At 49.3% G+C, this 22,271-nt stretch overlaps 1 protein-coding gene across 1 annotated transcript in view; it reads left to right on the forward strand.

Annotated features, from left to right (window-relative positions):
• MAPKBP1 (mitogen-activated protein kinase binding protein 1) overlaps nt 1-22,271 on the forward strand; it is a 206,699-nt gene that overhangs the window by 137,938 nt on the left and 46,490 nt on the right. The window contains exons 15-20 of the mRNA XM_075330612.1: nt 3,528-3,652; nt 7,442-7,517; nt 9,995-10,106; nt 10,190-10,253; nt 18,885-19,007; nt 19,185-19,276. Coding sequence (XP_075186727.1) covers nt 3,528-3,652; nt 7,442-7,517; nt 9,995-10,106; nt 10,190-10,253; nt 18,885-19,007; nt 19,185-19,276 — 592 coding nt within the window. The remainder of the gene's footprint in view (nt 1-3,527; nt 3,653-7,441; nt 7,518-9,994; nt 10,107-10,189; nt 10,254-18,884; nt 19,008-19,184; nt 19,277-22,271) is intronic.

A 22,271-nucleotide genomic window follows, 5' to 3' on the forward strand; every position in this document is an offset into this window, starting at 1 on the left:
TTCGAGACTCTGCCGGCACTTGTGAAGCTTCCCTTAGTCAAACAGCAGTCCCTCCAACTGGCGGTGCGCTCTCTGCTGAGGCCCCGCCGTTATTCCATCAGGCACCTGATGCAGGTGCTGGGTCAGATGGTGGCGTCAATGGAGGCTGTTCCCTTGCCCAGTTCCATCTGCGTCCTCTGCAGCTGGACATTCTCCGCTGTTGGGACAAGCGGCCTTCCTCCTTGCGCAGGCTAGTGGCTCTGTCGCCACGGACCAGGAGCTCTCTTCAGTGGTGGCTTCGGCCCCTCTCTCTGTCTCAGGGGCGCTCCTTCCTGGCCCCGTCCTGGGTGATCCTAACCACGGATGCCAGTCTATCCGGCTGGGGAGCGGTATGTCTCCACCACCGAGCGCAGGGCACCTGGACTCCGTCCGAGTCAGCCCTCTCGATCAATGTGCTGGAAACCAGAGCTGTGCTTCTAGCTCTCCTAGCCTTTCACCACCTGTTGGCGGGCAAGCACATCCGAGTCCAGTCAGACAACGCGACAGCGGTTGCCTACATCAATCACCAAGGCGGGACACGCAGCCGCCTGGCAATGTTGGAGGTTCAACGCATCCTTCAATGGACGGAGGACTCCCAAGTCCACCATATCCGCAGTCCACATCCCAGGCGTGGAAAACTGGGAAGCAGACTATCTCAGCCGTCAAACCGTGGACAGTGGCGAGTGGTCCCTGCATCCGGCAGTGTTTCAGTCAATCTGCCGCAAGTGGGGCACTCCGGAAGTGGACCTAATGGCATCCCGTCACAACAACAAGGTTCCGGTTTACGTGGCTCGCTCCCATGATCCTCAGGCCTTTGCAGCGGACGCTCTGGTTCAAGACTGGTCCCAGTATCGTCTGTCCTACGTGTTTCCCCCTCTAGCTCTCTTGCCCAGAGTTCTGCGCAAGATCAGAATGGAGGGCCGTCGAGTCATCCTCATTGCTCCGGACTGGCCCAGGCGAGCTTGGTACCCAGACCTGCTCCATCTGTCCGTAGAGGTGCTGTGGCATCTTCCGGACCGTCCAGACCTTCTCTCACAAGGTCCGTTTTTCCGCCAGAATTCTGCGGCTCTCAGATTGACGGCGTGGCTCTTGAGTCCTGGATCTTGACGGCTTCTGGTATTCCCCCTGAAGTCATCTCCACTATGACTCGGGCCCGTAAGTCTTCCTCTGCCAAGATCTATCACAGGACTTGGAAGATTTTCCTGTCCTGGTGTTGCTCTTCCGGCCATTCTCCTTGGCCTTTTTCCTTGCCGACCCTTCTGTCTTTTCTACAGTCCGGTCTGCAGCTAGGACTATCCCTCAACTCTCTCAAGGGACAAGTCTCAGCTTTGTCAGTTCTGTTCCAGCGGCGTATCGCTTGGCTGGCTCAGGTCCGCACCTTCATGCAGGGTGCGTCTCACATCATCCCGCATTACCGGCGGCCCTTGGATCCCTGGGACCTCAATTTGGTTCTCACGGTTTTGCAGAAACCCCCCTTTGAGCCTCTTAGGGAGGTTTCTTTGTTTCGTCTTTCACAGAAGGTGGTCTTTCTAGTGGCCATAACTTCCCTCAGGAGAGTCTCTGATTTAGCTGCGCTCTCTTCGGAGTCACCTTTTTTGTTTTTTCATCAAGACAAGGTGGTTCTCCGTCCGACTCCGGACTTTCTCCCTAAGGTGGTTTCTCCTTCCCACCTTAACCAGGACATTACCCTACCTTCCTTTTGTCCGGCTCCTGTTCATCGCTTTGAAAAAGCGTTGCATACTCTGGATCTGGTGTGGGCGCTCCGGATCTATGTGTCTCGCACCGCTGCTCTTAGGTGGTGCACCTCTCTTTTTGTGTTAACCACAGGTCGGCGTAAGGGCCTCTCTGCTTCTAAGCCGACCTTAGCCCGTTGGATTAGGTCAACCATTTCGGATGCCTACCAGTGTTCTCAGGTGCCTCTCCCGCCGGGGATCAAGGCACACTCGACCAGAGCTGTCGGTGCCTCTTGGGCTTTCAGGCACCAGGCTACGGCTCAGCAAGTCTGTCAGGCTGCCACTTGGACTAGCCTGCATACATTTTCAAAGCACTACCAAGTGCATGCTCATGCTTCGGCAGATGCGAGCTTGGGCAGACGCATCCTTCAGGCGGCTGTCGCCCACTTGTGAAGTTAGGCTCCGCCTACTTCTCAGTTTTTCTGTTTATTCCCACCCATGGACTGCTTTGAGATGTCCCAATGTCTGGGTCTCCCATAGGAACGATAAAGAAAGAGAATTTTGTTTACTTACCGTAAATTGTTTTTCTTATAGTTCCGTATTGGGAGACCCAGCACCCTCCCTGTTGCCTGTTGGCAGTTTCTTGTTCCGCGTGTTATCACCGGCTGTTGTCGTGGACAGAGTCTCCGGTTGTTCCGGTTCTTGCTCTGTTTTTACTTGTGGGTGGCTATTCTCCTTCAGCTTTTGCACTAAACTGGCTAGATCTGGTTCTCCAGGGGGTGTATAAGCTCAGAGGGAGGAGCTACACTTTTGAGTGTAGTACTTTGTGTGTCCTCCGGAGGCAGAAGCTATACACCCAATGTCTGGGTTTCCCAATACGGAACTATAAGAAAAAGAATTTACGGCAAGTAAACAAAATTCTCTTTTTTGCCGTTGTGGTTTTTAAAAAGTTGCATATTTTTGGGCAAATGTACTTTAGTCCACCTATGCAGTGAATTTTTTTTCTTTTACATTTTTTCGGTGGGGGTCAGAAATAGTTGCTCAAATGTTAGAGTGCGTGTAACATTTTAATGGACCCTGTGACTTTTTGCTTTAAAAAAGTGCAATAAAAAAAAGAATCTGCAGACACAGGTTTATAGAAAACAGCAACTATAAAAATCTCGAAGTCTCATGCACATGTTGAATATTTTCACATAAAAAAAGTGACAAAACTGCGTTTTCGGGATTTTTTTACCGCTCCATTTTCTTGCCAAGAGGTGCGGCAATGGTGCAGAAATTTCTGCATTGTGCACCTACCCTCAGTCTTGTAAAAATCTTCCAGAAAATATAGGTTTAATTTCCTTATTTCCTGCTGGTCGGCCCCCCCCATCCCCGGCTGGTCGCCCCCCCCCATCCCCTGCTGGTCGCCCCCCCCCATCCCCGGCTGGTCGGCTCCCCATTCCCGGCTGCTCGGCTCCCCATTCCCGGCTGGTCGGCTCCCCATTCCCGGCTGGTCGGCTCCCCATTCCCGGCTGGTCGGCTCCCCATTCCCGGCTGGTCGGCTCCCCATTCCCGGCTGGTCGGCTCCCCATTCCCGGCTGGTCGGCTCCCCATCCCCGGCTGGTCGGCTCCCCATCCCCGGCTGGTCGGCTCCCCATCCCCGGCTGGTCGGCTCCCCATCCCCGGCTGGTCGGCTCCCCATCCCCGGCTGGTCGGCTCCCCATCCCCGGCTGGTCGGCTCCCCATCCCCGGCTGGTCGGCTCCCCATCCCCGGCTGGTCGGCTCCCCATCCCCGGCTGGTCGGCTCCCCATCCCATGTGTTAAATTGTTTTGTTTTTTTTGTTTTTTTTCTTTCAGACCGGGGAAGGGTCTGTCCATTTTACCCGCACACACCATATAGTACGTAAAACTACCCTGTATGACATGGATGTGGATCCTAGCCTGAAGTATGCTGCCATCGGGTGTCAGGATCGAAATATCAGGTACCAATAATCTTTATGAAGTTTCCGATGTTTTTCATTTTTTTGTGTGTGTTTTTGATCCCTATCCAAGTTTTGTGTTTCCGTTCTTTACATTTGGAAGGTTGACTAACCTGCTAAAATGCCTGTATTATTAGCTATAAATCAACTTTGTGATTGGGTTTCATTAACATTTTTGCACCACTTACTTTTTTGCAGCCTCTTTGTTGCTCTGTCTATTGCTGGCTGAGAGTTTACCATTTAATATGAGTTTGTGCCACTTTTCTTTTAATCTTTTTCTGCGCTCTTCCTAGCTCATTTATGACCACACATCACATCAAAACTCCTTGTGCCAAAAAAAAAACAAAAAAAAACAAATAGCCTGCTCAAGCCAAACTGCACAAATTTGTTAATGAAACCATGCCAAAAAGGGGAAAAAAAAAATAGATATAGATATATATATATATATAGATAGATAGATATATAATACACTGTATTATTCGGACTTTAAGACGCACTTTCCCCCCCCAAATGTTGGGGGAAAGTGGGGGGTGCGTATTATAGTCTGCATGTAGGGCATGGCTGTAGGGAATGAGGGTGCTGCGGTGCCGCGGGTCATCGTGGGCATGAGCAGGCGGCAGCAGAGCCTGCCGTGACCATGTGGGCCTGATCATTTAGTATGCACGCCCATCATCCCTCAGCGCTGAAGCCGGCGCTGACAGGTGGGCGGGGGATGCGCAGATAGTAAACAGCCGGCCCGCACGATCACCCCTGGCAACTACAGCCTGGAGTGACAATGTGTAGTTGTATTCATTGCCCCCCGCGCATCATCAGCGCGGGGTGCAATGAATCAGTATACTCACCGCTCCCCTGCAGCACCGCGATGTCCTCCTGTCTGTGCCGGCCGTGGCTGTGTGGAGACTAGTGGTGCTTACAGCGATGACGTGATCGCTGTGCGCACGTGTCCACACACGGCCGCAGCCGGCACAGACAGGAGGACATCGCGATGCTGCAGGGATCGTGGCCGGCTCCATTCAGCGGTGCTGCTGCTGGCACAGACTGGAGGAGGAGCGATGCTGCAGGGAGTGAGGAAAGGTGAGTATGAATGTTTATTTTTTTTTGTGTGCCACGGAATGCAGGCCATATATCAGGATGAGGGCATATAGCAGGATGGGGTATATAGCAGGATTCGGCCATACACCAGGATGGGGTATATAGCAGGATGTGGCCATATGCCAGGATGGGGTATATAGCAAGATGGGAGCACATATCAGGATGGCAGTATAACCGTGTCAGCAGCAGATCCTCGCCCCATAACAGTGTGTCGTGACCACATTTTTTGTTTCAAATTTTATTTTCCTTCTCTAAAACCAGGGTGCGTCTTATAGTCCGAACAATATGGTGTATGTATGTACAGTACAGACCAAAAGTTTGGACACCCCTTCTCATTCAAAGAGTTTTCTTTATTTTCAAGACTCTGAAAATTGTAGATTCACATTGAAGGCATCAAAACTATGAATTAACACATGTGGAATGAAATACTTAACAAAAAAGTGTGAAACAACTGAAAATATGTCTTATATTCTAGGTTCTTCACAGTAGCCACCTTTTGCTTTGATTACTGCTTTGCACACTCTTGGCATTCTCTTGATGAGCTTCAAGAGGTAGTCACCGGAAATGGTTTTCCAACAGTCTTGAAGGAGTTCCCAGAGATGCTTAGCACTTGTTGGCCCTTTTGCCTTCACTCTGCGGTCCAGCTCACTCCAAACCATCTCGATTGGGTTCAGGTCTGGTGACTGTGGAGGCCAGGTCATCTGGCGTAGCACCCCATCACTCTCCTTCTTAGTCAAATAGCCCTTACACAGCCTGGAGGTGTGTTTGGGGTCATTGTCCTGTTGAAAAATAAATGATGGTCCAACTAAACGCAAACCGGATGGACGGATGCAGCACGCCGCTGCAAGATGCTGTGGTAGCCATGCTGGTTCTGTATGTCTTCAATTTTGAATATATCCTCAACAGTGTCACCAGCTAAGCCCCCCCACACCATCACACCTCCTCCTCCTCCATGCTTCACGGTGGTAACCAGCCATGTAGAGTCCATCCTTTCACCTTTTCTACAAAGACACGGTGGTTGGATCCAAAGATCTCAAATTTGGACTCATCAGACCAAAGCACAGATTTGCACTGGTCTAATGTCCATTCCTTGTGTTCTTTAGCCCAAACAAGTCTCTTCTACTTGTTGCCTGTCCTTAGCAGTGGTTTCCTAGCAGCTATTTTACCATGAAGGCCTGCTGCACAAAGTCTCCTCTTAACAGTTGTTCTATAGATGAGAAGGGGTGTGTGTGTGTGTGTGTGTGTGTGTGTGTGTGTGTGTGTGTGTGTGTGTGTGTGTATATATATGTATGTATATATATATATGTATGTATATATATATATGTATGTATGTATATATATATATATATATATATATATATATATATATATATATATATATATATATATATATATATATATATATATATATATATATATATATATATATATATATATATATTTACACAACCCTCTTAAAGTCTGAGTATGCATGGGTACCTATGTAGACAATGCAAGCGCCAAGGCTAAATTAACTTCATATCAATATAAAATAGTCCCACCAGTGTCGAAATATTGACACAACTGAAGGAGCACTTTAAAGGGAATCTGTCAGCAAGTTTTTGCTTTGTAATCTGAGAGCAGCAAGATATAGGGGCTGGGAACCTGCAGACTTATTAGCTCTTCATCTAGATTTACTAGTCATATAAATTTGTTTAATTGTTCGTCTTAGTTAAAAGACGAAAAAAAAAGAAATCCAAATAATGGGATATTTTCAACCACTAGCAAAATAAAACAGTCATAGTAAAGGCCAGCAATAGCCTGTGGGAACACAGCCACAAATCTAAATCATTTTATCCCAAATAGTTAATGGAGAAGCGGAGAGAAAAAAAAAATAAACTTTTTTTAAAATTTTTAATAGAGAAAAGTACAACTATATCAGGGGTTTAGTGGTCAACTTGAAGAAATAATAGGATAAATAACGGTAGGTCTGCAGAACCATTGTATCTGAACTCTTTATTGTGCTGTTCCTCTGTTATTCCTCCTGGAAATATATGAAGACATTAACATTGGGGTGTTACCACTATGTACTCTCGCAATCCTTTCCTATTAACAAGGCGAGTGTCATTCTACTGACTCAGTTCCCAGAGGAGTAATTGAGAGATGACGCCATATTATTGTGTAGTTATGTATTCCTTGATGGCATATGGAAGTGTTTACTAAAATGATTGACTCTCAAGTGTCCAATAAGCATGACAATAAGCAAACCTGGCAGTATTGCCATCCCAAAGATGTTAGTTTCAGCTTTGCAATATCAGACATGCTCGGCTCCCCCAAATCTGTATATTGGCTAGTGTGGTATTTTGATCCCACGGGTGATGTGGCTTTCACATTACCGCTTCTTACATAAGCCACATTTGGCGCTGTATACATAATAATATATGCAAACAATGAAAATGGATCCAGCAATAAAATCCGAAGTCCAGGTGGCAGTAAAAGAAACATTTTTGTACTTTTATTAAAAATTATTAAAAAAAAAAATATATATATATATATATATATATATATATATATATATATATATATATATATATATATATATATATATATATGAGTATATTATATATGTGTGTGTCTAATATAAATATATATATAGATATATGTGTGTGTGTGTGTATATGTATATAATATATAATTTTTTTTATTTTTTTGCTGTTTTAGGATATTTAACATCAGCAGCGGGAAGCAGAAAAAGCTATACAAGGGATCGCAGAGTGAAGATGGCACGCTCATTAAAGTAAGTGCATTGTGCTGTTTATTGGCTCCATTACCCTGCAAAAGGAGCGAGGCAGATTATTGCGGCAGGGCGGCCAGGGCTTAATAAAAAAGAAAGTGATCTGCAAATCCTCACACTATTCTCTGGGGAGACCTGTCAGATAGACTTAATGCATTTGCAGAATTTAATTCCCTAAATGTAAATGTACCCTCTGCACATCTAGGCAGAGCATACGTCGTGACCTTCTGCAATCTTGTCCGGTGACCATTATAAAAACCCTGATTTACTCGGTTTCGGCACAAATTCCTCCAGCCTTGTGCTTGCTGACTAAGCAGGAAAGAGTTAAGTTGATTTTTTAAGACTGTCGTGGAATTTTTATTTTTTTTTCTGGCTCTTTGCTCAGTAAATGTTAATCGGCCTTATTTACTGCTGACATTACTGCCCGGTCAGCAAACAGGGTTCAGATCTGCAGGGAATATGTGGAGCAGTCATATTAACTTGGCTGCTAAAGGCCGTGAACTGCACACAAACCACATGTCCCATATATTGTGCTTTACATGGATTTTTCCTATTTTTATGGCTTCCAAATGTGGACAGTTTATTTTTATTAGGGCAATCTGATACCTCTGGTCTTCCCTTGAAAATTGTTCTAACCTGACAAGTTATGTTCCCAAGAGTCAATTTATAGGAGAATAATTTTATCCCAGATATTTTTTATGTTCTCATAGTTCTTTTTCACAAATTTGTCACCAGTTCATTAATGGCCATTCATTACTCTGTGTTTTCACTGCTCACCCAAGTATTCTTTTTCTTTTTTTAAACCTCTATACAGTTCCAGAGACATGAGCCTTTTTATTCAGTGCTAATTTTTTTCCTGTTCCAAGGGGGCATGGCTTATGGTAATGCAGAGCAGCTGAAAGACACGCCCCCGAGGATTCTATGAGCCACGCTTTTTTGCAAAGGCCATAAAAGTGAGCACTGTATATATAAATAAAGTCCTGAATCTCTAGAACCATGTGGCAGATTTAACAAAAAAAAGGTGGTATATTCGGAGGAGCAGTGGGAATAAAAAAAGAGCCAGAAATGTAGGTATTTGATCTGGCAACAGGTCTTTAATGGGGCGTCCAAAAAACTACAGTGGATCCTTGCTTAACGTGAACAATCTGTTCTGGGAGTGTGCTTGTTAACTAAGTTACTCGTTCAGCAAAGCAAGATTTCCCCAACTTGTTAAATGTCCCATCCTGGTCCCCTATTCTGTCATTCCACACATACACAAACCCACACATACACAAACTCACACAAACTCGCACACACATGCATGCACTTATTATATGCTCACCTTACCTTCCGTTGCATCGCCGGTCTACTGGGACTTGCTGTTCTCTGGTACGGGGCCGGGCTGTGTATCGGGTTACCATAACGACGAGGGAGGAACTTCTGCAGCCAGAGAGCTGACATAAAAGGCAGAGCCGCTTGCCTCTGATTGGCCAGCGCGCTGCCTTTGAGTAGCATCTGAGAGGAAATTACTGCTTCGTCGCTATGGATGCTGATGCACAGCCTGGAGTGGAGCGCAGCGGCAAACTACAGGACCCAGAAGGCCGGCGATGAACGGAAGGTACACTATATTATATTATATTATATGCTCACCTTACCTTCCGTTCCATCGCGGGCCTCCTGGGTCTTGTAGTTCGCCGCGAGGATGTGCATGCGTGTGTGTGCACATGTGTGTGGTTGTGCGTACATGTGTGTTTGTACGTACATGTGTGTGTTTATGCGCACATGTGTGTGTTTGTGCGTACATGTGTGTGTTTGTGTGGACTGCAAGTGCGGGTTAGAGCACGGTGGATGTACAGAACCGGAAGTGTGTGCGGTGAGGATTTCGCTCATACAGCAAAGCTTTCTCGTAAAGCGGGTTACAAATTTACAGAAAGCTTTGCTTGTTAAGCGAAATTCTCATTAATTGGGTTACTGGTTAAGCGAGGTTCCACTGTACTTTATTAAAGTAATCATTTCATGACAAATTCCTCAGATCTATTGTTTTGGGGTTTTTTTGTTTTTTTTATTTTTTATTAAACCACATAGCCACCCTAAAAAATGAATTCTTGCCTTCTGACATTTAAAACTGAAAATGGGAGAGACAAGGTGCCATTATGTTTTCCATCGGGTTCCATTGGGGCTACTACCGCTTTCATCACCGATGAATATTGTTACCAGGCGAATGTAGCTCGGCCACAGTTGTGTAATCTCCAGAACCGAAATAAATATTATTTTTATAGGAATAACCCATTAATTTAAAAAACTAATGATGCGACCACCAGTGTGCTATGTAATCTAGAAACTAATATTTGTAACTTTTTAGTTAATTTTTCGTTTTTCTTTCTTTGGAACTTTGTGCAGATTCTGCGCATAAGTCCTTAATACTTTACCTTTACTTTTATCCTAGGAATTAGGATATTTTACCCTTTGTGCCATAGCTGACACTTTCGTGCTCTCTTTAGGTACAGACAGACCCATCCGGCCTCTATATAGCAACCAGCTGCTCAGACAAAAACTTGTGCATCTTTGATTTCTACACTGGGGAGTGCGTGGCCACCATGTTTGGACATTCAGGTAGCGATCAATTATAAAATCATGGAAATATATAGCACTTGACAAGATCACCAATATCACAGATTGTATATTTGCCCTTTCAGAGATTGTGACCGCGATGAAGTTTACCAACGACTGCAAGCATCTGATATCTGTGTCTGGAGACAGGTGAGAACCTAAGTGTAAGGCTTCTTTCACACGTCCAATGTTGGATCGCAATGTATGGATTGATCGTGGCTCACCTGAGCGTTACCATTTCATAGCAAAATATGACGCTGTTGCGCTCTGGCTGCGGCCAGTCCCTGCATTGTGATCCGACATCAGACCAAATTGCACAACAATTTGAATTTCACCATATTATATGATAATGCATTGATAGTGTGAACTCTGCTATGAAAATCTGTTTTTTAAGGCTTTGGGGTTTGTTTATTTTTCTTTTATGTTACATATGCATGCAGGTTAGAAAAGAGGATTTTGAGTACTAATCTTAAAATTGCTTTCTCTGTGTTTATTGGGGGACACAGACACCCATGAGTGTACACTGCTGCCACTAGAAAGCTGACTACGCAAAAAGTTAACGGTCCCCCGTGCCCTCAGAACCACCAGAAGCTTTTACTTCCGATCACTTCCTTCACTAATTGATCAGCTTCGTACCAGTTGGTGCATGTACCTTTGTTGAGGAGAAGCTAAGAGGAACCTGATATGTACCCCATGCCCCCAAAACCACCAGAAGCTGTATCTTCCTATCACTTCCTTCACTAATTGATCAGCTTCGTACCAGTTGGTGGATGTACCTTGTTGAGGAGAAGCTAAGGGGAACCCAACAGGTCCTCGTACCCCCAGAATCAACATCAGTGGTATCTTCCTAGCTAAATTACCTGCTTTACAGTGACTTTGTTAAATTGCACACACAAACAGACCTCAAAGTATTTTTAAAGTCCCTTTATGATATGCAAATTAACCCTTTCACTAGTCAATGGGGCGTTGGGTTCCCCAGACTAGTCGGCCCACTTAGCTTGTTATCATGCGCTTGTTGGCATGATAACATGATTTACAAGAGTCGGCGTCATTGCCAGTGCTATACAGATCTCGCCCATGCACACAGCTCCAGCCGGCTTATAATATGTGGGGACTAAAAATGCGCAAAAGACTCCTCCTGCGAAGGAAAAAAATAGCTGCTAGATCAAAGCCCAGGATTTGTTAGACAAAGAGGAGGGGAGAACAAAAAAGAATCGTGAGGGAGCCCGTGCGTCTGATATTGCCTGAATGAGAGAAGAAACAAGCTGCAGAGGAAAAGGGGGCGGGTGCGTCAGGGAGCATAACGTGCCTTCTAAAACGTTGTTTGGTTCCAGAAAAGGAGAAGCCTAAATTAATAAATTGATCCAACATTGAAGCCCTTAAGCTGGGTTTACACACTGCAACATCGCAAAGGACATCGCTGTAACGTCACCGGTTTTGTGACGTTATAGCGACCTCCCCAAGTCTCTGTTGAGTCGCTGGTGAGCTGTCAAACAGACAGATCTGGCAAACGACGCAACAGCGATCCGGACCAGCAGAGCAACCTAGCTGGTTGTTGGGGATGTTGTAAAGCAGCTTTTTGAAAGGGAAGTCGCTGTAAAGTCCCCTTTACACACTGAAACTTTCTAGCGATGCATGCTGCACAGCGGGAAACAAAGGACCTAAGAATGGTCCTGAACGATTTGTAGCGATCACAACTTCACAGCAGGGGCCAGGTCGCTGATGTGTTTCACACACTGCAATGTCGCTGGGGAGGTCGCTGTAACGTCACAAAACCGGTGACGTTACAGCGATGTCGTTTGCGATGTTGCAGTGTGTAAAGCCACCTTAAGGGACTAGACCCTTAAGAAGTTATCCCCAGTTGCCTTAGGTCCTAGGAACTAAGCCAGGAAGAGCGATGGCCTTGGATATGTCAGAAGGCCAAAACCCCCCAAGATGCCTACACAGTCAAAAAGATCTGTGAAGAGAAGATACATGAATCTAGATCATGATCCTGAAATACTTACTGCTGCAGTCACTGGGTACCTTCTTCTATCTCCCTGCATACGTTTCGCTGTGGTGGGGGGAGCGGGCTGGAGAAAGGTGACAAGGACCATCTGCCTCGATGCCCAAATGATCTTGAAGCGTTTGAGAATAAGAGTTCTGCCTGGCAGCCAGAGAGGGGTGATGTTCTCAGTACTGTGCTCTTACAAACAGGGCTGAGAGCAGACTTCTGTCTGCCTCCTAAGGACACTAAGCAAAAACCGATTATCTCACTGTCCGTTGGTGGGTGTATGCTGAGGAGGAGTTAACTTTTTGCCTAGTGTCAGTCTCTTAGTGGCAGCAGGATGCTCTGTGTCCCCCCTGTGAGGCTCTGTGTCCCCCCCTGTGAGGCTCTGTGTCCCCCCCTGTGAGGCTCTGTGTCCCCCCCTGTGAGGCTCTGTGTCCCCCCTGTGAGGCTCTGTGTCCCCCCCTGTGAGGCTCTGTGTCCCCCCCTGTGAGGCTCTGTGTCCCCCCCTGTGAGGCTCTGTGTCCCCCCCTGTGAGGCTCTGTGTCCCCCCCCCCCTGTGAGGCTCTGTGTCCCCCCCCCCTGTGAGGCTCTGTGTCCCCCCCCCGTGAGGCTCTGTGTCCCCCCCCCTGTGAGGCTCTGTGTCCCCCCCCCCTGTGAGGCTCTGTGTCCCCCCCCCCGTGAGGCTCTGTGTCCCCCCCCCTGTGAGGCTCTGTGTCCCCCCCCCTGTGAGGCTCTGTGTCCCCCCCCTGTGAGGCTCTGTGTCCCCCCCCCTGTGAGGCTCTGTGTCCCCCCCCCCTGTGAGGCTCTGTGTCCCCCCCCCCCGTGAGGCTCTGTGTCCCCCCCCTGTGAGGCTCTGTGTCCCCCCACTGTGAGGCTCTGTGTCCCCCCCCTGTGAGGCTCTGTGTCCCTCCAATAAAGCGCTAGAGAAAAACCATTCACATTGTACTGTTAATTGTTGCAGATTTGTGTCCCATTGCTGCAACAAATTTCTTCATCGTTCCTTATGGGAGACCCAGACCATGGGTGTATAGCTTCTGCCTTCGGAGGACACACACAGTACTACACTAAAAGTGTAGCTCCTCTTTCCGAGCATATACACTCCCCGGATGACAAATCCAACCAGTTCAATGCTTTGTGTTCAGGAGGTCACACACACACATGCATCCTCTGAATTTTGATTTTTGATTTCAAAGATTTGGAAGAAAAGCGGGTCCAATCTGGACTCCCGGCATGTCCCTTCTCACCCCACTGTGTCGGCAGTGCTGTTAAGGTTGATTTTACAAGGCTGGAGCCTTCACATGCCGCGCTCCTTCACCATCCCCTGAGGCTCTGGCTTGAAGTGGGAGCCATCACGGTTCTCACTGCTTTGCAGGAGACCGGTCTCCATCCGCAGCCCTTTTCAGGATCCTGCCGGACGGAGTGCTCACCTCCCAGGGACCTGGCACCTGCGTCTCACAAGCTAAGTACTGAGACGTTATTACCACAGACAGTGGTCTTTCCAGGGGTCCCTTGTACTTTATATATTGGGGAGAGTGTGTTATATGACTGTGTTAACATTTCCGTCCGGTTCTCCAGTTTTCACTGGAGAACCGCTCCGATGGTGCCTGCACGCTGGCCGCATGTTTAAATCTAGGCCCCGGCTTCGCCTGAGGCCTAGTTTCGATTCTCTACCCCTGCATGTCAGTCAGTGCAGTGGGACAGTGTGGCTCCGCCCAGCGGCTGTTCAGCACAGGGAACGGACACTCCTCACTGAGGAAAGATTCCCTCCCCTGTATACCTCATTTGCCCTCCAGATCCTGCTCTCAGAGTAGGCCCCGCCCCCTCTCCTCGCTCCAGCGCCATTTTCTCAGCGTTCTCAATGTCTGCATAACCACATTGTGACAAATGGGGGCCTGGGCTGGGGGATCTGGAGGGCACAGAGATGTCCCTATGTTAAACGGTCTGGAAGCCACAACCTCCGGTTGTGCAGCTGCTTATATACTCTGTTTATATACTCTGCTGGGGGTCATTCTGGACAGAGCCCCCACTTCTGCAGCATTTCTCACATCAGAGCAAGGCTGTTCTTATTATGCACTGCTGTAGGCTCGTACTGCCTGTACCGAGCACTTAACCACATTGTGATGCCTGCTCTAACATAGTGGTGCCTCAGCCTGGAGGCTCATCCCCAGTGGTCCCTCCGGCTGCTCCGGCTCCGGTGGCTGATCCCCCGGTTTGGGCAGAATCCCTCTCTCCAGGGGACAGCTGTCCAGGACACTGCTGAGCATGCATCAGCCCCCTTCTCAGGGCGCTTCTGCTGCTACGGCTCGCTCAGCAAAGCTCACAGAGATTCTTCATCTGGTCTCAGTCCCCGTCCTCCTAAAATGGAGTCGCAGGGTCCCCTTTCCTTCCTCGTCCCGCAGCTCTGATTCACGAGACGACTCGCAGGACGAGGAGGATGCTTTTACTAGGGGCTCGGACGCTACTTCATGTACATTGATCTGTCCGAAGGTGACGCAGATGCTAATGATTTGATTGCGTCCATTATATTTGTACTGGACCTCAATCAGCCTGTATCAGGGGTGCATTCCACTCTGGCAGAAAGGCATCAGTATACCTTAAGAGAACAAGGAGTGTGTTCCTTAACCACTCCAGTTTGTCAGCCCACTGTGACCAAGCCCAGAGCCTGTCCTGACAGACGCTTCCCAAAGCGTGGTTCTGATGACTGTTTCCCCCTTCCACCAGTGGTGGTCAAGGAGTGGGCTCATTCACCAAGGGTGGACCCTCCGGTGTCTAGGCTTTCAGCCCGGACAGTTGTATCAGTGGCGGACGGCTCCTCTCGAAGGATCCCACTGTCCGCCAGGTTGTCCTTCTGGCCAAATCTATATATGAGGCGGCAGGGGCCTCGTTCTCCCCATCTTTTGCAGCAGTGTGGGCTCTCAAAGCCATCTCTGCTTCTCTGGAGGAGATGCATCCCCTCACCTAGGGACTTTATGCCCGAAATGGTTGCCTTAACTTCCAGGCTTCAGTCTTTTCATCCTATGCCATGTCTGCCATGCTGGAGACTGTCACCGCACTGCGGTGGCCTCGGCTACTTCCCTCGCTATCCGCAGGCTCCTGTGGCTTCGAGAGTGGAAGGCAGATGCTTCTTAAGAAGTTCCTTGCTGGGTTCCCTTTGCTGGGACCAGTCTATTCGGTGAACAACTGGATGAAATTATTACGGAAGTTTTTTGGCAGGAAGAGTACTTCCATGCCACAAACCCAGGAAACCTGTCCAGGGCAGGAACCAGTCGAGGTTTCGTTCCTTTCGTTCCTCTATCTGGTCGTCCTCTAAGCCCTCGGCCTCGTCCACTAACTCAGCCAAGGTCCGTAAACCAACTGGCGCATGAAGCCGCATCCTCAGACGTCCGCAGGAGCTGCGGCCACCAAGGCAGCCTCCTCTCGTCCTTGGTCGGTGGCAGGCTCTCCCTCTTGGGCGACGTGTGGTTTCAACATGTCTTCGATCAGTGGGTGTGGGTTACCATCTCCCACGGCTACAGAATGGAATTCTATCCAGCCCGCCAAACAGATTTTTTCTGTCAACTCCCCCCTGCTCCAAGGCCGCCGCCTTCTCACAGGCCGTGGCATTCTTGCAGGCCAATGGAGTAATTGTACCAGTTCCCGACAGGGAACGGTTCTGAGATTTCTACTCAAATCTCTTCCTAGTCCCCGAAAAGGACGGTGCTTTCCGACCTGGATCTCAAGCTTCTCAACAAGCATGTCAGGTGCGGCATTTTTGCATGGAATCTCTGCGATCAGTCAATGACCCAAGGAGATTTCTTAGCATCCATCGACATCAGAGATGTCTTTCTGCTTGTGCCAACCGCAGTTTCACACCAGCGTTGGCTACGTTTTGTAATCTGAGAGGAACATTTCCAATTCGTGGCTCTCCCCTTCGGGTTAGCCACGGCCCCTCGTGTATTCACAAGGTCATGGCAGCAGTGGTTGCGGTTCTGCACCTCCAGGGGTTGGTAGTGATTCCTTTCCTGGACGACCTTCTAGCAAGGCTTCATCCAGTGCAGACTGTCAGCGGAGTGTCTCGCTCACTCTCAGCGGAGTGTCTCGCTCACTCTCGCCACGCTTGCAAGTCCACTCTGACTCCGACCCAGGACCTTGCGTCCCTAGGGATGCAATTCGAGACTCTGCTGGCACTTGTGAAGCTGCCCTTAGTCAAACAGCAGTCCCTTCATCTGGCGGTTCGCTCTCTGCTGAGGCTCCGCCGTCATTCCATCAGGTGCTGGGTCAGATGGTGGCGTCAATGGAAGCGGTTCCCTTTGCCAGTTCCATCTGCGTCCCCTGCAGCTGGACATTCTCCGCTGTTGGGACAAGCGGACCTCTTCCTTGCACAGGCTGGTGGCTCTGTCGCCACAGACCAGGAGCTCTCTTTAGTGGTGGCTTCGGCCCCTCTCTCTGTCCCAGGGACGCTCCTTTCTGGCCCCGTCCTGGGTGATTCTCACCACGGATGCCAGTCTATCCAGCTGGGGAGCAGTGTTTCTCCACCACCGAGCACAGGGCACTTGGACTCCGTCCGAATCAGCCCTCTCGATCAATGTGCTGGAAATCAGGGCTGTACTCCTAGCTCTCGTAGTTTTTCACCACCTGTCGGTGGGCAAGCACATTCGAGTCCAGTCAGACAACGCGACAGCAGTTGCCTACATCAATCACCAAGGCGGGACTCGCAGCCGCCTAGCAATGTTGGAAGTTCAACGTATCCTTCAGTGGACGGAGGACTCCAAGTCCACCATATCCGCAGTCCACATCCCAGGCGTTGAAAACTGGGAGGCAGATTATCTCAGCCGTCAAACCGTGGACAGCGGCGAGTGGGCCCTGCATCCGGCAATGTTCCGGTCAATCTGCCGCAGGCGGGGCACTCCGGAAGTGGATCTAATGGCATCCCGGCACAACAACAAGGTCCCGGTTTTCGTGGCTCGCTCCCACGATCCTCAGGCCTTGGCAGTGGACGCGCTGGTTCAAGATTGGTCCCAGTTCCGTCTGGCCTACTTGTTTCCCCCTAGCTCTCTTGCCCAGAGTCCTGCGCAAGATCAGAATGCAGGGCCGTCGGGTCGTACTCATCGCCCCAGACTGGCCCAGGCGAGCTTGGTTCCCAGACCTGCTCCGTCTGTCCGTAGAGGTGCCGTGGCATCTCCCGGACCGGCCAGACCTTCTCTCACAGGGTCCGTTTTTCCGCCAGAATTCTGCGGCTCTCAGATTGACGGCGTGGCTCTTGAGCCCTGAATCCTTACGGCTTCAGGCATTCCTTCCGAGGTCATCTTCACTATGACTCAGGCTCGGAAGTCTTCCTCGGCCAGGATTTACCACAGGACTTGGAGAATTTTCCTGTCCTGGTGTCGTTCTTCCGGCCATGCCCCTTGGCCGTTTTTCCTTGCCGACCATCCTGTCCTTTCTACAGCCCGGTCTGCAGCTAGGACTGTCCCTCAATTCCCTCAAGGGACAGGTCTCGGCTCTGTCAGCGTTGCTCCAGCGGCGTATCGCCTGGCTGGCCCAGGTGCGCACCTTCATGCAGGGCGCATCTCACATCATTCCGCCTTACCGGCGGCCTCTGGATCCCTGAGACCTTAATCTGGTCCTCACGGCCTTACAGAAACCCCCCTTTGAGCCTCTTAGGGAGGTTTCGTTGTTTCGTCTTTCACAGAAAAGTGGTTTTTCTGGTGGCCATAATTTCTCTCAGGAGAGTCTCTGATTTGACTGTGCTCTCTTCGGAGTCACCCTTTTTGGTTTTTTTCACCAAGACAAGGTGGTTCTCTGTCCGACTCCGGCCTTCTCCCTAAGGTGGTGTCTCTTTTCCACCTTAACCAGGACATTTCATTGTCTTTCCTTTGTTCGGCCCCTGTGTATCGCTTTGAGAAAGCGTTGCATGCTTTAGATTTGGTGCGGACGCTCCGGATCTATGTGTCACGCACCGCTGTTCTTAGGCGGTGCACCTCTCTTTTTGTGCTGACCACAGGTCAGCGCAAGGGTCTCTCGGCTTCTAAACCGACCCTAGCTCGTTGGATTAGGTCGGCCATATCCGATGCCTACCAATGTTCTCAGGTGCCTCCCCCGCCGGGGATTAAGGCGCACTCGACCAGAGCTGTCGGTGCCTCTTGGGCTACGGCTCAGCAGGTCTGTCAGGCTGCCACTTGGTCTAGTCTGCACACCCTTTCGAAGCACTACCAAGTGCATGCTCATGCTTCGGCAGATGCGAGCTTGTGCAGACGCATCCTTCGGACGGCTGTCGCCCATTTGTGAAGTTAGGTTTGCCTACTTCTCAGTTTCTGTTTATTCCCACCCATGGACTGCTTTGAGACGTCCCATGGTCTGGGTCTCCCATAAGGAACGATGAAGAAAAAGAGAATTTTGTTTACTTACCGTAAATTCTTTTTCTTATAGTTCCGACATGGGAGACCCAGCACCCTCCCTGTTGCCTGTTGGCAGCTTTCTTGTTAGGTGTGTTTTCACCGGCTGTTGTTGTAGACAGAGGTTCCGGTTATTCCGGGTTTTACTCTATCTCTACTTATGGGTGGATGTCCTCCTTCAGCTTTTGCACTAAACTGGTTGGATTTGTCATCCGGGGAGTGTATATGCTCGGAGGGAGGAGCTACACTTTTAGTGTAGTACTTTGTGTGTCCTCCGGAGGCAGAAGCTATACACCCATGGTCTGGGTCTCCCATGTCGGAACTATAAGAAAAAGAATTTACGGTAAGTAAACAAAATTCTCTTTTTTGATCTAATGACCATGGCCAAAAACCTCTATACTGAACACTCTCTTTTTCCAGCTGCATTTTTATCTGGCGTCTTAGCTCAGAGATGACAATCAACATGCGCCAAAGACTCGCTGAAATAAAGCAACGCGGGAAAGTGGGGGAAAAATGTGCACCAAACAAGACCACAAATGCCAGGTAACCCCCTTTTGTATGTTATTTTTGTGATTTAGTAGAGAGAAAATAAAGCCGGACATAATCTGATCTACTCCGGGGCCGTGCGGATGGACTATGGCAGTTGCACTAGTTGTGTATGTTTTTATCGGTTTTACTAAATATATACATTTTAGAACAATTATTTTCTTCTTTTCTAAGACGTGAGACCGTTGCTGTGATGTCGACACCTGCACTTTCATCTGATAGTGACAAAGATGGGATTGATGAAGGCAGTGATGAAGATATGACTGGTAAGGACTTCTTATACCAGTAGTGGGTTTCCGTGTATCTCTTGTATCCAGCTACAGTGCTGGCCAAAAGTATTGGCACCCACGCAATTCTGTCAGATAATACTCAGTTTCTTCTTGAAAATGATTGCAATCACAAATTCTTTGGTATTATTATCTTCATTTATTTTGCTTGCAATGAAAAAACACAAAAGAGAATGAAACAAAAATCAAATCATTGATCATTTCCCACAAAACTCTAAAAATGGGCCAGACAAAAGTATTGGCACCCATAGCCTAATACTTGGTTGCACAACCTTTAGCCAAAATAACTGCGAACAACCGCTTCCGGTAATCATCAATGAGTTTCTTACAATGCTCTCCTGGAATTTTAGACCATTATTCTTTGGCAACTGCTCCAGGTCCCTGAGATTTGAAGGGGGCCTTCTCCAAACTGCCATTTTGAGATCTCTCCACAGGTGTTCTATGGGATTCAGGTCTGGACTCATTGCTGGCCACTTTAGTAGTCTCCAGTGCTTTCTCTCAAACCACTTTCTAGTGCTTTTTGAAGTGTGTTTTGGGTCATTGTCCTTCTGGAAGACCCATGACCTCTGAGGGAGACCCAGCTTTCTCACACTGGGCCCTACATTATGCTGCAAAATTTGTTGGTAGTCTTCAGACTTCATAATGCCATGCACACGATCAAGCAGTCCAGTACCAGAGGCAGCAAAGCAACCCCAAAACATCAGGGAACCTCCGCCATGTTTGACTGTAGGGACCGTGTTCTTTTCTTTGAATGCCTCTTTTCTTTATCGTTCCTATGGGAGACCCAGACCATGGGTGTTTAGCTTCTGCCTCCAGAGGACACACAAAGTACTACACTTAAAAGTGTAGCTCCTCCCTCTGAGCTTATACACCCCCTGGAGAACCAGATCTAGCCAGTTTATCGCTTTGTGTTCAGGAGGCATACATCCACACATGCATTCTCATCTGATTTGTTTGATTTTTGGAAAGATTTTGAAGAAAAGCGGGTCCAAGTCTGGACTCCCGGCATGTCCCTTCTCACCCCACTGTGTCGGCGGTGTTGTTAAGGTTGATTTCCAAGGCTGGAGCCTTACATGCCGCGCTCCTTCACCATCCCTCCTGGGCTCTGGCTTGAAGTGGGAGCCAGCACGGTCTCCATGCCTGGCAGGAGTCCGGTCTCCATCCACAGCCCCTTGAGGATCCTGTTGGACCGGAGCACTCATCCCCAGGGACCTGGCCCTGCGTCTCAGCAGCTAAGTACCTGAGACGTTTATGTGTTGGGGGTCCCGGTTCTTTATTGTATGGGGAGAGTATGCTGTATATGATTATTTTGCCTTTTCCGGCGGGTTCTCTAGCTTTTGCCTGAGAACCGCGCCGATGGTGCCTGCTTGTCGGCCTCGCCGCTTAAATTTAGGACCCGGCTTCGCCGGAGGCCTAGTTTTGTTTTCCTGCCCTCGCATGTCACTCATGCAGAGGGACAGGCTCGGCTCCTCCCGGCGGCCGTTCTACACAGGGGAGGGACACTCCCCACTGCTGGGGCGTCCCTCCTCCCCTGCAGGTCTCTATAGTCCTCCAGTTCCCGCTCTCCTATAGGAACGCCCCCTAGTCCCGCCCCCTCTCCTCGCTCCGGCGGCCATTTCTCACGCAGAGTTCACTCTGCTCTGGGACATTCTGCACTCTGCATCTCTGCTGAGGTGCTGTGCACTGGGGGACCGGGCTTCGGGATCTGGAGGGCACACAACACCGCGCCCAGCGGTCTGGTAAGCCACAGCCGGTCTCCGGTTGTGGACCTCTGTATATTCTCCCTGGGGTTCATTCTCTGCAAAGCCCCCACTCCAGCAGCATGTCTCACACAAGGAGCAAGGCTCCAAAGCTTTATTCAGTATGCACTGCATGTAAGCTCCTGCTGCCTGAGCCGAGCACTTATCCACACTGTGATGGTTGCTCTAACTTGGCGGTGCCACAGCCTGGAGTCTCACCCCCAGTGGTCTCTCAGGCTGCTGCTGCACCTGTGGCTGAACCCCCGGCCTGGGTAGAGTCCTTTTCTAGGTCCATATCCCAGTCATTTGCTGAGTCCATGGGACTTTTGTCCAGGACTTTGATGAATATGCATCAGCCCTCCTCACAGGGTGCCTCTAATACTCTTGACAGAGGATTCCTATCCTCTGACCTCCGTCCATCAGAGCTCACAGAGGATTCATCATCAGGTCCCAGACCCCGTCCTTCTAAGAGAAGGCGCAGGGTTTCCTCCCCCTCCTCATCCCACGGCTCTGTCTCAAGAGCTGACTCGCAAGATGAGGAGGATGCCCTCACGGGTGGCTCTGAGGCTATGTATCCCATCGATTTCTCTGAGGGTGACTCAGATCTTAGTGACTTGATTGCTTCTATTAATTCTGTGCCGGATCTCAATCCGCCAGTGTCAGAGGAGCAACCCTCTTTGGCAGAAAAACATCAGTTTACCTTGCCTAAGAGAGTGAAGAGTGTGTTCTTTAACCACTCCAGTTTTCAGACCGCTGTGACCAAGCCCAGGGCCTGCCCTGACAAACGCTTTCCAAAGCGTGGTTCTGATGATCGGTTTCCATTTCCACTTGAGGTGGTCAAGGAGTGGTCTCACTCCCCAAAGGTAGACCCTCCGGTGTCTAGGCTCTCAGCCCGGACCGTTGTGTCGGTGGCTGACGGCACCTCACTTAAGGATTCCACTGACCGTCAGATTGACCTTCTGGCCAAATCTGTGTATGAAGCTGCGGGGGCCGCGTTTTCCCCGACTTTTGCAGCAGTGTGGGCTCTCAAAGCCATCTCTGCTTCTCTGGAGGAGATGCATTCCCTCACCAAGGAATCTATGCCTGCGATGGTTACCTTAACCTCTCAGGCTTCAGCTTTTTCATCTTATGCCATGTCTGCAATGCTAGAGGCTGCTCACCGCACTGCGGTGGCTTCAGCTAATCCTCTTGTTACCCGCAGGATTTTGTGGCTTCGAGAGTGGAAGGCAGATGCT

The sequence above is a fragment of the Anomaloglossus baeobatrachus genome, chromosome 12, assembly GCF_048569485.1.
Source record: "Anomaloglossus baeobatrachus isolate aAnoBae1 chromosome 12, aAnoBae1.hap1, whole genome shotgun sequence".
NCBI classification, from domain to species: Eukaryota; Metazoa; Chordata; class Amphibia; order Anura; family Aromobatidae; genus Anomaloglossus; species Anomaloglossus baeobatrachus.